The sequence below is a fragment of the Littorina saxatilis genome, linkage group LG17 (assembly GCF_037325665.1).
Source record: "Littorina saxatilis isolate snail1 linkage group LG17, US_GU_Lsax_2.0, whole genome shotgun sequence".
Classification (NCBI taxonomy): domain Eukaryota; kingdom Metazoa; phylum Mollusca; class Gastropoda; order Littorinimorpha; family Littorinidae; genus Littorina; species Littorina saxatilis.
The window spans coordinates 6,623,626-6,638,975 of record NC_090261.1 but is presented as its reverse complement, the minus strand read 5'-3'; the positions used below and the strand labels follow the sequence as shown (position 1 = coordinate 6,638,975).

The 15,350-nt window shown below is 43.0% G+C and overlaps 1 protein-coding gene across 1 annotated transcript; it reads left to right on the top strand.

Moving 5' to 3' along the window:
- The first annotated feature begins 2,316 nt into the window (after nt 1–2,316).
- Nucleotides 2,317–15,272, top strand: LOC138952442 (uncharacterized). Its single transcript, XM_070324113.1, has 11 exons — nt 2,317–2,967; nt 3,272–3,553; nt 3,869–4,312; nt 5,686–5,913; nt 7,223–7,420; nt 8,186–8,427; nt 11,140–11,211; nt 11,727–11,931; nt 12,689–12,932; nt 13,770–14,014; nt 14,777–15,272. The coding sequence occupies exons 1-11, from the start codon at nt 2,458–2,460 to the stop codon at nt 15,041–15,043; spliced, it is 2,937 nt and encodes a 978-aa protein (XP_070180214.1). The 5' UTR covers nt 2,317–2,457; the 3' UTR covers nt 15,044–15,272.
- The last annotated feature ends 78 nt before the right edge of the window (nt 15,273–15,350 follow it).

The window sequence follows — 15,350 nt, the reverse complement described above, 5'->3', positions numbered from 1 at the left end:
AGAGGACATTTCTTTCTTATTTCGAGGTGTATGACGCCGTTTGGACATTTTTCTTATTCTAATGTACCGTTATTGGATACGCGTCTTATTTTCTTGTGATTGAGTGGTTGATACTCATGTTTGATTTCGTTGTCACCCCATGAAAATGGAATGCAAATCGACCCAGTAATTCTCTTGCGCTGATGGCTTTTTGTCTGTTTGAAAACAGATCACTATTCGCAACCCGACTGTTGATTGAATACTATCTATGATTAAATTGATTTTATAATTGAGAGCAGTGTGTGCGATGCTCTAACCATTGACGGACTTTTTCTATATTCTCTTTTCTCTCTTTTTGTTGTTGTTGTGATATCTCTCTTTGATGAGATAACTAATATTCTGGTCTCTTGGAAACTGTTTTTACAATTTCCAAAGCGACCGCTTTCTTTTTCTTACGGAAATGACGTAACTTTTCGATCGCAAAGCTGTTCTGTCTTTGGTAAGGTGTAATACTCAGAAGGATATAAATGCAAACAAGAGTGTGTTTTTACATTTAGTCAAGTTTTGACTAAATGTTTTAACATGGAGGGGGGAATCGAGACGAGGGTCGTGGTGTATGTGTGTCTGTGTGTCTGTGTGTCTGTGTGTCTGTGTGTCTGTCTGTCTGTATGTCTGTCTGTATGTCTGTCTGTGTGTGTGTGTAGAGCGATTCAGACTAAACTACTGGACCGATCTTTATGAAATTTGACATGAGAGTTCCTGGGTATGATATCCCCGGAAATTTTTTTCATTTTTTCGATAAATACCTTTGATGACGTCATATCCGGCTTTTTGTAAAAGTTGAGGCGGCACTGTCACACCCTCATTTTTCAATCAAATTGATTGAAATTTTGGCAAAGTAATCTTCGACGAAGCCCGGGGTTTGGTATTGCATTTCAGCTTGGTGGCTTAAAAACTAATGAGTGAGATTGGTCATTAAAAATCGGAAACTTGTAATTAAAATTATTTTTTTATTAAACGATCCAAAAACAATTTCATCTTATTCTTCGTCATTTTCTGATTCCAAAAACATATACATATGTTATATTTGGATTAAAAACAAGCTCTGAAATTAAAAATATAAAAATTATGATCAAAATTAAATTTCCGAAATCGTTTTAAAAACTATTTCATCTTATTCCTTGTTGGTTCCTGATTCCAAAAACATATAGATATGATATGTTTGGATTACAAACACGCTCAGAAAGTTAAAACGAAGATAGGTACAGTAAAGCGTGCTATGAAGCACAGCGCAATCGCTACCGCGCCAAACAGGCTCATCACTTTCCCTGCCTTTTGCACTAGCGGCGGACTATGTTCAATTTCATTCTGTGAGTTCCACAGCTCGACTAAATGTAGTAATTTCGCCTTACGCGACTTGTTTTTCTTCAATTTTCGCACCATAGACTATCATGTGTTGGGTTACTGAAGACAGAGTCTGAGAGACCGTTTGTTCATTTGATGTGTATGTTTGTAGCAGTAAAGGATGTAGGTAACTCTTTTCTTCAAACAGAGTCGCATTCTCTTTGTCTCTCTATGTTTCTCGTGGATTTTGAGTGAAGATAATTACAATTGTTGCTTTGTCTCTCTATGTTTCTCGTGGATTTTGAGTGAAGATAATTACAATTGTTGCTTTGTCTCTCTATGTTTCTCGTGGATTTAGAGTGAAGATAATTACAATTGTTGCTTTGTCTCTCTATGTTTCTCGTGGATTTAGAGTGAAGATAATTACAATTGTTGCTTTGTCTCTCTTAGATGTTTCTCGTGGATTTTGAGTGAAGATAATTACAATTGTTGCTTTGTCTCTCTATGTTTCTCGTGGATTTAGAGTGAAGATAATTACAATTGTTGCTTTGTCTCTCTATGTTTCTCGTGGATTTTGAGTGAAGATAATTACAATTGTTGCTTTGTCTCTCTAAGTTTCTCGTGGATTTAGAGTGAAGATAATTACAATTGTTGCTTTGTCTCTCTATGTTTCTCGTGGATTTTGAGTGAAGATAATTACAATTGTTGCTTTGTCTCTCTAAGTTTCTCGTGGATTTAGAGTGAAGATAATTACAATTGTTGCTTTGTCTCTCTATGTTTCTCGTGGATTTAGAGTGAAGATAATTACAATTGTTGCTTTGTCTCTCTATGTTTCTCGTGGATTTTGAGTGAAGATAATTACAATTGTTGCTTTGTCTCTCTATGTTTCTCGTGGATTTTGAGTGAAGATAATTACAATTGTTGCTTTGTCTCTCTATGTTTCTCGTGGATTTTGAGTGAAGATAATTACAATTGTTGCTTTGTTTTCAGACCAGGAAGATGTCTGATGACAACAGAATATAACTCCTCTTACTTCTGGCTGTCAAACTTCAGCATGACGTCATACAGTTTCTGGACCATCCGATCGTGTCTCTGTGACGTCACTGAGCAACTGTCGACGTCATCATCATCATCATGACATCAAAGAGACAGAAAACACACACGACGAGGATATCAGACCACACAAGCACAGCAAAAGGCATGAGCAAAATGCCGTTCAACATTCCAAAATCACCCAAGCCTGCAGTATTCCAAACCCTACTGTGGGTGCTCGTTGCTCAAGCATTAATCATATCGGCACAACCACAGCATGGAACTTTCAGGTCACAAGCCAGCGTGACACTAACAGTCTCTCCCTTTTTGCTCACAACCACATTCGTCACAGCATTATTACGCGCTCGGTTCGTGGACTCAAACGAGCCCGTTGAGGAGCTCACCATGAAAATTATGTCATCTAATATGACGTCAGAGGCAAAGTTCAAGGCCGTGTTGCTGGCGCAGCATCGACGCTACTGTGAGACGTCGCGCACGTGCGTTGGACTGGACCTGGGACGGTGTGGGTACTGCAAGCCCTGTCAGTGCGACGACCACTGTTTGCAGTATGGAGATTGCTGTCCCGATAAGCTCTTGGAAAATATGACAGAGGTCTGTTGCACGTGCATCATCATTTATGTAGTTGAAACATTTGACATTGCTGGTTGGGAGATGAGAAGGAGCTAGAGAGAGAGAGCGAGGGAGAGTGTGTGTGTGTGAGTGAGTGTGAGTGTGTGTGTGTGTGTGTGTGTGTGTGTGTGTGTGTGTGCAGGGGGGGGGTGTCTGTGCCAAACTGCGTTCCTTTTTATGTTTTATTCATTTTTATTCAATAGTCTATTTCTTTGTTTTTGTTGCTGTTTCTACAGATACTAGATTGACTGTTAAAGTTATAATTTCATTGTCTGTTGGATCTTAGGTTCAGCCATACGAGATAAAAGCGGACTGCCGAGACAACCTATATCGCGGATACACACCTGAACAACGCAAGGCTCGGATAGCAAACGCAACCAGTTATATGATGACCGCTACCTGTCCCCCCTTCGCCTCAGTGGAAGCAGTCCGAGCTTGCAGCGATCAGTCCAACAGTCTGCCGGTGTCGGTACAAACCAAGTCCGAGAAATGGGGTGTCCATGTCTTCGCCAACGCGCGTTGTGCTCTGTGCAACGGCGTGGAGTCGTCGTTCATAGTTCCTTGGAAGGTAATGTGGATTTTGCAGCTTGCGAATATGTACAGGGTATGAAATTCATCTGACTGGACAAAAATTCGGCTTTGCTCCAGACTTAAAATGATTAAAATAAACAATGTTTGAATCCTCAGTAGTGTTAAGAGATTGGATGGAACGAAAGGTGAGAAAGATGAGGGTTTTGCTGGGCCGGAAAGGCACCAAATGTTCCTGTTGGAAATAGTGTTCGGTATCATTGAGTTTACCTTGATCATTCAAAGTTTTCTTCTTCTTTTTTTTCCCTTCGTTTGTATTCCCATTGCTAACTTATTAATTTCTTACCCGTTGCAGACAGTGGTTCTTTGCAAATACGACACAAATTTCACGGCGTCCACAGCCGGAGACAAGGCGACGGAAGCAGCGGACCATCGGGACTGTTTCATCGTTCACTACCCCCCTCCCAGCCTCCCTCCCCCGCGACAGTGCTACTACGACAACACCGTCATTTCCTCCTGCAACGTCACCGGAAGATGGTCGTCACGTGACGACTTTCTGGAGCGCGCATGCGCAGCGTACCTAGACCCGAAAGAGGCCGAGGGACAACTCTTCCAAAACGTGTTCTGCTACCTCTGTAACACAGCGGATCCACATCTGTTTGACCTCTGCGCGCGAGAGCACGGCCTTGACCCCATGCCCTTCTCGGCCCTGCTCGACTTCAGTGGTGCCATCTATGGCAGGTCGGGGCCGGAAATTGAGCGCAAGTGTGCTGAGAGCGAAGTGTACGACAGTGAGAGGGTGAGTCGACCTGTGTTGTTGTCCTAGATTCTGTCCCTAGTTGCTTCCAGGGCCGAGGTGCACGACAGTGAGAGGGTGAGTCGACCTGTGTTGTTGCCCTAGATTCTGTCCCTAGTTGCTTCCAGGGCCGAGGTGCACGACAGTGAGAGGGTGAGTCGACCTGTGTTGTTGCCCTAGATTCTGTCCCTAGTTGCTTCCAGGGCCGAGGTGCACGACAGTGAGAGGGTGAGTCGACCTGTGTTGTTGCCCTAGATTCTGTCCCTAGTTGCTTCCAGGGCCGAGGTGCACGACAGTGAGAGGGTGAGTCGACCTGTGTTGTTGCCCTAGATTCTGTCCCTAGTTGCTTCCAGGGCCGAGGTGCACAACAGTGAGAGGGTGAGTCGACCTGTGTTGTTGCCCTAGATTCTGTCCTTTGTTGCTTCCAGGGCCGAGGTGCACGACAGTGAGAGGGTGAGTCGACCTGTGTTGTTGCCCTAGATTCTGTCCCTAGTTGCTTCCAGGGCCGAGGTGCACGACAGTGAGAGGGTGAGTCGACCTGTGTTGTTGCCCTAGATTCTGTCCTTTGTTGCTTCCAGGGCCGAGGTGCACGACAGTGAGAGGGTGAGTCGACCTGTGTTGTTGCCCTAGATTCTGTCCCTTGTTGCTTCCAGGGCCGAGGTGCACGAGCAAGTTACCAACTGGTTAGGAGCCAGCCGCGGTGTTGGATGGGTAGAGATTTAGATTTGTTGTGATTTCAACGAATCAGACTCAGCAGTTTGTTTTGGCCCGTTTGGGTGGCACCCACTTTCTGTTCGTGCACCTAGGCAGCGAGAGGTTCCTTGTTGTTAGTTGTTTGTTCCAGCTAGAAAGAGAAGGTGGGGTAGTGTGTAACAAAAGTAAGGGGCGGACAAAGGTGAAGAAGTGTACAGTATACTTTTGTGTTATATTTTGTTACTTTAGTACTAGCAAAGCTATGTCAATGCTGCATAAGCACAGCAGGTAACCTTACGGTTAAAATATCTTATTCAATTATTGTTACCTACAGTTGTCTTGTAATCTTTGCGGTCAAGTCGAGCGCGATTAGGGATATCCTCGCCTAGCTATTCAAATAAAATGCCCCAAAACACTCGACATAAAAAAACCTTTGATTGATGAGTTATCAAATGCAGAACCACCAATCATGTCATTTAAATATCCTTTATAAAAACGAGAGGGTATGGCGAAACAAATTGTCAAAAACATCATTGTATATTTTTTTAAGGTGAGAATGGAAAAAAAGATGATGCATGAGGGTTTACCTGTGTAACACAACGAAGCATGTCTTAGCACTGAAATCTAAAGCGTTGTTGATTCTCGCTCCTACCAACATGCCCATTGCATTGTGTGTTTATCAGGACCAGTGTCGACTCATCGTGTGTTCACCACGGCGACAGCTGATGGACGGAGTGTGCACTCCACTGTTCGGCACGGCCAAGGGGCTGGGCTACGAGCTCTATTTCAGTGTGTCCTTCGACAACGACCTTGACCTCTACGACGGAAATGACCTCCTGCACGTGCTTCCGGGTAACCTGGAGTACATACTGACGTGGCATACGGTCCTTGCTGACACCGTCAGGATCACGGTACGCCATGTTGTTAGATGTGTGTGAATACGAATACGAATACGAATATATACGAATACGAATATAATACGAATAAACTTTATTGTCATGAAACGTAGTGTTTATAAGACACGGGAAGATAAATAACCAAATGATTACATTTTTTCTTTTTTTTGGAAGCAATTATATACAAATTCTCCCAATTTAGTTTGTACTTTGTCTACTTGCAAAAGTTGGCTTGGTACATCATATGAATATATGGGTAGATTAATTTCACTCATGAAAGATTGTCGTAATTGGTTGTTTTCTATGCAGTTATCTAGAAAATGTATTTCATCTTCTATTACTCCACATGTTTCACATAATCTATTTTCCCTAGGTGTATTGCTGTATCTACCAGTTTCAATTTTCAGGTCGTGGGCACTTATTCTCAGTTTACACAACGATTGTTTATATTTTCTTTGTTTTATGCATAACAGATATGGTTCCGTTTTATAATTTGTTACTATTTTTTGATAAAAATTTAACTTTGGTGAACTTCTTATTTGACCTTTCCAGAATTGTATATATTGGAGTTCCAATTTTTGACATATAACATATTTTAACCTTTTGACATTAAAAGTGGATTGATTTTTCCACACATGATCTAATCCAATGACTTGTAACAATTGTTTTACAAATGATATCCATGGATATGTTTCACTGTCTTTGGTGTACATAAGATTATATATTTTGTTCAGATGAGATGTTTTTGGAAGATCCAATATGTGTAACCAGTACGCAATGATATTACATATTATTGTAATGTAATGTGTGTGTGTGTGTGTGTGTGTGTGTGTGAGTGTGTGTGTGTTTGTGGGGGGGTGGTGGTGTTATGGAGTGGAATTCATGCTTGTAGTGTCATTGTATCGAGTTTTGTCGGTGTTACTCGTATATGGGTACCTATGTGTTTTTGGACAGAAAGGAGTTACTGTGAACTGGAAGCGCGTCAGGATTTATTTTAAAGACTTAAAGCTACATAAGCTGCGATTGTTGTTAATATCTAAAGATCACGTAAGTTACATGTCCAAAGCCCCCTCTCCCTTGATGTAGCCACTGTGTGTTATTGACGTCAAACGTTGAATTCAAGGGGGAACAGGGTCAGGGAATGACGTCAAACAACCAACCAAACTACCTTACACCCAACCAATTGCAACGGTTGTTGTAATATCTCTTTAAAATAAACCTGTTTTTCCACGTTTTGATATGTCACCCATTCTACAGAAAAATCGATCCGAATTTGCCAGCAATGGGTTAATGGAGTTATGGAAATATAAATGTGTGCCCGCAGAACTTCGAGGTGTCCTTCAAGATAACGGACGTGGCCGGACGGTGTTCACAGAGAAGCCGGCTGCTGAGCGTGTTCTGCACGTTCGTTGTCATGGGCGACGTGCAGCAAGAGGACTTCGAGCAGAAGCTGCTCAACCTTCGCAACACCACCCTCACGCTGCCCATCGGCCGTACCTGGGCCCTCAACGTCACCACACAGGTTGGTTCGTGGTCCACAGTTTTCTTGGTTATGCTCAAAAATGCTTGGTTATGTTTTATTGGACCAGCCTGTCCAGCCATTCCCAAGTTTTTAAGGTTTCAAGGTTTTCATTCGGCTTTAGCCCATCACTAACCAGAACACTTATCCACAGAAGTAGCCTCCTTTATGGTTATTTTGCCACGTCCAAAAAACAAAAAACAACTGCAACTATTAATATTGAGTCAAAAAACAAACGAGCAAACAAACAAACCAAAAGCAGCAACCAGCGCGCATAACCCATAACCTTAATGATACCGAAGTATGCCAACCACAAACGGATACAGTTTTGATGTGGGTTTTTTTATTGACCAAATACTTTTACTACCGAATGGAACAACAATATTCCACGGGTGATTGTTTTTGATATGATAATTTTTCAAAGATTTAAACCGGGAAAATTATCATGCATTGATTTCAAGAAAGATGTTCTCTGCTCTCTCTGTCTCTCTCTGTCTCTCTGTCTGTCTCTCTGTCTCTCTGTCTCTCTCTGTCTCTCTCTCTGTCTCTCTCTCTGTCTCTGTCTCTCTCTCTCTGTCTCTCTGTCTCTGTCTCTCTTTCTCTCTCTCTGTCTCTCTCTCTGTCTCTGTCTCTGTCTCTCTGTCTCTCTCTCTCTCTCTCTCTCTCTCTCTCTCTCTCTCTCTCTCTCTCATATTTATTCGATTTCGTCTAGAATCAAGCCACTCTTCTGAGATCCAAGAGCGCTTTAAAATGTCTTATTTGTTACAGGTGGACGAAGGCGTGTGGCGGGCAGTGAAGTACCGCAGCAGTGCAGCCCAGGGCCGAGCGTGCTCCACGCGCGTCTCCAACCATCACACGGTCTTTGAGGGAGACGCCGACATCGTCTACACTCGCGTCCATGACCTCATGACCTTGCCCCGCGTGGCCTTGACCCGGGACGAGTTCCACGTGTACACGTCTGACCTTGACCTTGAGGTGCCGTGGCTGCACCAGACGATCCCAATGGAAAGGTAAGCTGTGATGGCCAGGACAGTGGGAACGTTGTGATGTAGAAAGGCCGCGGTGTTTTTGTTTTCTTGTTTGGATGGGGACGCTTCTATAGTAACCAATCATGTACATACCACCACAACTCTGTCCGGGCTTTTATATGGAATGAAAACATCCTGTCACTTGAAGCCAAACCAACATTTTACATGGAATGAAAACATCCTCTCACTTGAAGCCAAACCAACATTTTACATGGAATGAAAACATCCTCTCACTTGAAGCCAAACCAACATTTTACATGGAATGAAAACATCCTCTCACTTGAAGCCAAACCAACATTTTACATGGAATGAAAACATCCTCTCACTTGAAGCCAAACCAACATTTTACATGGAATGAAAACATCCTCTCACTTGAAGCCAAACCAACATTTTACATGGAATGAAAACATCCTCTCACTTGAAGCCAAACCAACATTTTACATGGAATGAAAACATCCTCTCACTTGAAGCCAAACCAACATTTTACATGGAATGAAAACATCCTGTCACTTGAAGCCAAACCAACATTTTACATGGAATGAAAACATCCTCTCACTTGAAGCCAAACCAACATTTTACATGGAATGAAAACATCCTCTCACTTGAAGCCAAACCAACATTTTACATGGAATGAAAACATCCTCTCACTTGAAGCCAAACCAACATTTTACATGGAATGAAAACATCCTCTCACTTGAAGCCAAACCAACATTTTACATGGAATGAAAACATCCTGTCACTTGAAGCCAAACCAACATTTTACATGGAATGAAAACATCCTCTCACTTGAAGCCAAACCAACATTTTACATGGAATGAAAACATCCTCTCACTTGAAGCCAAACCAACATTTTACATGGAATGAAAACATCCTCTCACTTGAAGCCAAACCAACATTTTACATGGAATGAAAACATCCTCTCACTTGAAGCCAAACCAACATTTTACATGGAATGAAAACATCCTCTCACTTGAAGCCAAACCAACATTTTACATGGAATGAAAACATCCTCTCACTTGAAGCCAAACCAACATTTTACATGGAATGAAAACATCCTCTCACTTGAAGCCAAACCAACATTTTACATGGAATGAAAACATCCTCTCACTTGAAGCCAAACCAACATTTTACATGGAATGAAAACATCCTCTCACTTGAAGCCAAACCAACATTTTACATGGAATGAAAACATCCTCTCACTTGAAGCCAAACCAACATTTTACATGGAATGAAAACATCCTCTCACTTGAAGCCAAACCAACATTTTACATGGAATGAAAACATCCTCTCACTTGAAGCCAAACCAACATTTTACATGGAATGAAAACATCCTCTCACTTGAAGCCAAACCAACATTTTACATGGAATGAAAACATCCTCTCACTTGAAGCCAAACCAACATTTTACATGGAATGAAAACATCCTCTCACTTGAAGCCAAACCAACATTTTACATGGAATGAAAACATCCTCTCACTTGAAGCCAAACCAACATTTTACATGGAATGAAAACATCCTCTCACTTGAAGCCAAACCAACATTTTACATGGAATGAAAACATCCTCTCACTTGAAGCCAAACCAACATTTTACATGGAATGAAAACATCCTCTCACTTGAAGCCAAACCAACATTTTACATGGAATGAAAACATCCTCTCACTTGAAGCCAAACCAACATTTTACATGGAATGAAAACATCCTCTCACTTGAAGCCAAACCAACATTTTACATGGAATGAAAACATCCTGTCACTTGAAGCCAGACCAACATTTTACATGGAATGAAAACATCCTGTCACTTGAAGCCAGACCAACATTTTACATGGAATGAAAACATCCTGTCACTTGAAGCCAAACCAACATTTTACATGGAATGAAAACATCCTGTCACTTGAAGCCAAACCAACATTTTACATGGAATGAAAACATCCTGTCACTTGAAGCCAGACCAACATTTTACATGGAATGAAAACATCCTCTCACTTGAAGCCAAACCAACATTTTACATGGAATGAAAACATCCTCTCACTTGAAGCCAAACCAACATTTTACATGGAATGAAAACATCCTCTCACTTGAAGCCAAACCAACATTTTACATGGAATGAAAACATCCTCTCACTTGAAGCCAAACCAACATTTTACATGGAATGAAAACATCCTCTCACTTGAAGCCAGACCAACATTTTACAAGCCTAGCGGCTGATTTCTGTGCAAAGTGTCCATTCTGTGTGTGCTGAAATAACCTAACAACTGACCCCTAAATCTGCGAATAAAATTCAGCAGTTTGTTTCCAGTCTTTTGGTATGTGACCAAGTGGAAAAATGCTCTCCTCCCATGTAAATCCTCGGGCAGACCTGTGTGGTGTACATGCATGGTCATTTGCACGCAAGGAATGTAGGATGTATGTGTAAATGATACAGCCAATGATACAGAACGTGGATTTAAAATATACCAGACTGCCGATCTGAGATGGTCTTGTTATGTTACGGTAGTTTTGAATGTTATGCATTGCAATCGAACCAGTGTTCGTTGTAAAGCATTGAAGTAGTATTAAAAACTTATTGACAAGAAAAAAATTGCCATTTTCTGCATGTTATAACTTTCAGTCCAAGCAATGTTCATACAGTGTAGTATAATCATTTTTGCTCAGAACTTTATGGTCAGTTTTAACGAATGCAACAATGTGTTACCAGGTACGAATCATCGGCAGACGGCAGTGTCTACATAGCTCTCAGCGACTTCATGCCAAAAATAGTAGCCTACAAGTAAGTCTTTTTTCATAACAAGTGGTAGGTAGCGATAATGCACAGACAATGAGTACACTGTCACAATGTGTTAGACGGTAAGGGAAGGGATCAGCCACAGCTTGTATGCAAAACTAACACACACGACACTCTGCTGGTAAATTTGATCCTACGAGATTTTTAACTTCTTAACAACTTATCTTTAAATTACAAAGATAATAGTTAATTGCAGGGTGGTGGTAGCCTGTTTTGTGTGTGTGTGTGTTTTGTTGATTAAGGAACAGCAGCAACGCAATAATTGTGCACTTCCTGCGACTTGTAACTTACAGTCCAGCCAATTAAAGGGAACACAGTGCTAGTGTAATATAATCCGTTGATGAAAGAAAATCCCCAAACAAAGATATTGCCAATAACATATAAATAAAAGGTTTGTGAATCAGATTTAATAAATGCAAGCGTTGTAATACAGGTATGAATCAGCGTAAAAATTGCATTGAACACAAAAACTACTAGCAACTTGTTGTTTCGTTTTCAAGGAATTCAGCCGACAAGCCTGACGAGGCGGAGGTGATCTTGTCCATAGTGTGCACCACGCTTTCCTTGGTGGGACTGACCTTGACCCTCGTGACCTACTCCCTCTTCAAGCCGCTCCGCACGGTGCCCGGCAAGAACAACATGACCCTGTGTCTCACGCTCTTCCTCGCGCAGCTCCTCTACCTTGTGGGCTCGGGCAGGACGGAGGTGGGTAGGGCTGGTGTGTTTGTACGTGTGTGTGTGTGTGTGTGTGTGTGTTTGTACGTGTGTGTGTGTGTGTGCGTGTGTGTGTGTGTGTGTGTGTGTGGGAGGGAGGTGGGGGTGGCGTGTGTGTGTGTGTGTGTGTGTGTACGTGTGTGTGTGTGTGTGTACGTGTGTGCGTGTGTGTGTGTGTATGTTTGTGTGCGTGTGTGTGTGTGGGAGGGAGGTGGGGGTGGCGTGTGTGTGTGTGTGTGTGTGTGTACGTGTGTGTGTGTGTACGTGTGTGTGTGTGTGTGTGTGTGTGTGTGTGTATGTTTGTGTGCGTGTGTGTGTGTGGGAGGGAGGTGGGGGTGGCGTGTGTGTGTATGTGTGTATGTGTGTGTGTGGGTGTGTGTGTGTGTGTGTGTGTGTGTGTGTGTGTGTGTTTGTTATGATTTAAGCGCAGTCTTCCCTGTGAAAACGTTTTTTTTCACTAGCTCACACCTGCCCCGTCTGTTACGGAGAATAAGAGACCATTTTTCAACTTGTTTCTATGACATTAATTGATGCGCAGTAACCGCAGGTATTAGGAATTGAACGCTTATATGATTGTGACTGATTGGATGCCAAGAAACGAGTTTTAAACATGGTAAACCTTGTATGTGTGTTACATTCACATCTTGAATCCTTGTATTTTGGAGGAAACCCTTGTGCTTTTTTTCTATGCCTCCGCCAACCTCGTCATCTACATGCACACGCTGATTTTCCTTTGGCTGTCCACCAGGTGCCGGGCCTGTGCCAAGCCCTGGGGATCCTGATCCACTATTTCTGGCTGGCGGCCTTTGCGGCCATGTCGGTGTGTTCCTACTACATGTGGCGCGTCTTCACGTCTCTGAAGACGTCAGAGGATGACATGGACCAACGACGTCGCTTCCTGCAGTACACGGTCTACGTCTGGGGCTCGGCTGCCGTCGTCGTCATCATCACCCTGCTGGCTCACATCATCACCACGCAGGGCGACGACATCGGTAAAGGCCGTTTTGACTTGAGCCCGAATTTGTTTTCGGTTTTTTTTCTCGTTTTTTGGGGGTGACCTCAGTTGCATGGAGGTTGCTACAACCCATATTTTTTGCCTGATTCATTTGTCTCTATATTTCTCTTTCCCCCCCCCCTTTTTCAGGCCGGGAGCATCCTTCTTCATTGGTCTTTTTCATTTCAAATTTTCAACCATATGCTACAACACATAAACTTCCTTTTAATATTTAACTATGATTCCAATAAAATACCCAGATCTAACTTCGCGAAGACATCGCGAAGCTTTTTTACAAAAACGTCAGTGCCAAAGCATCGTACAACTAGCGAAGCAGACTTAGCAAAGGAAACTTTGCTTGGAAGGTCTTCATAAGCATGTCTGCTTGTTATTGTTCTATAAGTTTGTTTTTGTTCAATGATTGTCATCCAACTAAACGGAATAAATAGTTCTTTAAAAGCCAACCTTGCGCTTGCCTGCTTCACTCTAAACTGGAGGCCAAAGCTAAGTGTGTACTATGTGTGCTACTTTTGCTAGAAGAATTTAGTTTTTTTTGACACATTGTGTTCAAAACTGGTTCCAAAAAGTGGAACACTTCAGTGAAGAATGTTGGTTGTGTTTTTCTCAAGGAAAGCCCTCTCGTGTAGATGCATGTAAACGCTTTATATCGCGAAACGATAACAGCACGAACAGTCTTAAAGTTGAATTGTATTTGGACTTTTTGAAAAGTCGTCCTTTATGGGAATGAGCTTATCTTTCTTCCCAATGCTATAGCAAAGAAGATAGATTTCAGGTACGTAACCCAACGATTCACAGTTCTTTCCCGTTTGTTCAGGTTACGGAGGCCACCAGTGCTACTTGTCCACAGCAGCGGGTGTCGGGGTGGCGATGGGGGTGCCGGTTGCCATGGTGATAGCGGCCAGCGCGGTGCTGTTCTGCCTGACGGTGCGCACCATCCGACAGACGCCCAAGCCGGGCTGCAGCTGGCGCGAGGACGAGCGTCTGGTCTGGGTCTACCTCAAGCTGTCCACGCTGACCGGCATTACCTGGTCTCTGGCATTCATCGTCTTCTTCACACAGGTAGGTCCATTTACCTCCCCCCTCCCCCCATATCTTCATGCCTGTCAAAAAACTAGACTCTGGACATCGTTGTCTTCTTCACACTAGGTCTGTCCGAAGAACCCTCCCATCTCTTTTTACATTTAGTCAAGTTTTGATTGTGATATCTGTCAGCCTTCGTCGTCTTTTTTCGGTCCACCTATCCAACACCTCCCATCTCATTATGCCTTGTCAGCCTTTGTCGTCTTCTTCGTGTAGGTCTGTCCGTAGGACCCTCGCATCTTATCATGTATGTCTATCAAATGTGCTCTGGCCTTCCATCTTCTTCAAACATATACCCCGTCTACCTCCTTTAGCCTGTCGGACAACTTTTGCTTCATTTTGATGAATTGGTGTCTGGAAAATGCCATCGCGAAAACACGATTAAAAAAGGGCCGGGCTTGCCAGTAATTTCACGGAGTGCCTTCTGAGACGATGTTCTGTTTGCGTATACCTCATTCATATAACACGTAGTAATGTTGTATCGGTTTGGATTGGATTGTATTGTATTGAATTGTATTGTATAGCATTGGATAGCATTCTATTGTATTGTATCGTATTGTTGTATTAATTGCATTGCCTTGTCTTGTCTTGTCTTGTCTTGTCTTGTCTTGTTTTGATTGAATTAGATTGCATTAGATTGTAGCCTATTGGATTTCAGCCAACTGGTTTGCATTGTTTTGTAAGTCGCCGTGTACAAATCTTCGTCGAAGTAACCATTATTATGTGAGTCGATGCCCTCAGGTGACGGCGCTGCGCTACCTGTTCACCGTGGTCAACGGACTGCAAGGTGTCTTCATCTGCATCTCCTTCGTCTGCAACCGCCGCGTGGCCCGGATGTACCGCGCCTGTCTCAAGGGAGGTCACGCCCGCTTCTCTTCGGCCGCCGGCAACACCACCACCACCTCCTCCAACTCCCAGCGCTGGCGACACTCCGGTATGTCAACCATCAGTGGCAAGACTGAGACCTCCTTCGCAGACACTGCCGCTCACCCTGTGGTCAAGTACTGACCACAGACGATGTTCGAAAAGAAAGAAGGATGTCGTTCTTTTTAACTTTGTTTAACTTTTATTTTTATCATTGGCCATGGGAGAAATACGCTCCATCTCCTCCCAGCACCACCGCCACGTCAATCTCCATTATCAGCTGCAAGACTGTCACACAGCACGGGCTCAAGGACTGATTATACACTATGTTCAAATTATTACTCTGTCTTTTTTTTTTGGGGGGGGGGGGGGGGGGGGACGGGAGTATTTTCCTCAATGTTTCCAAGGCGAGCAACTCTTCCGAAGCTGATAAAAAAAAAACGAAAGAATT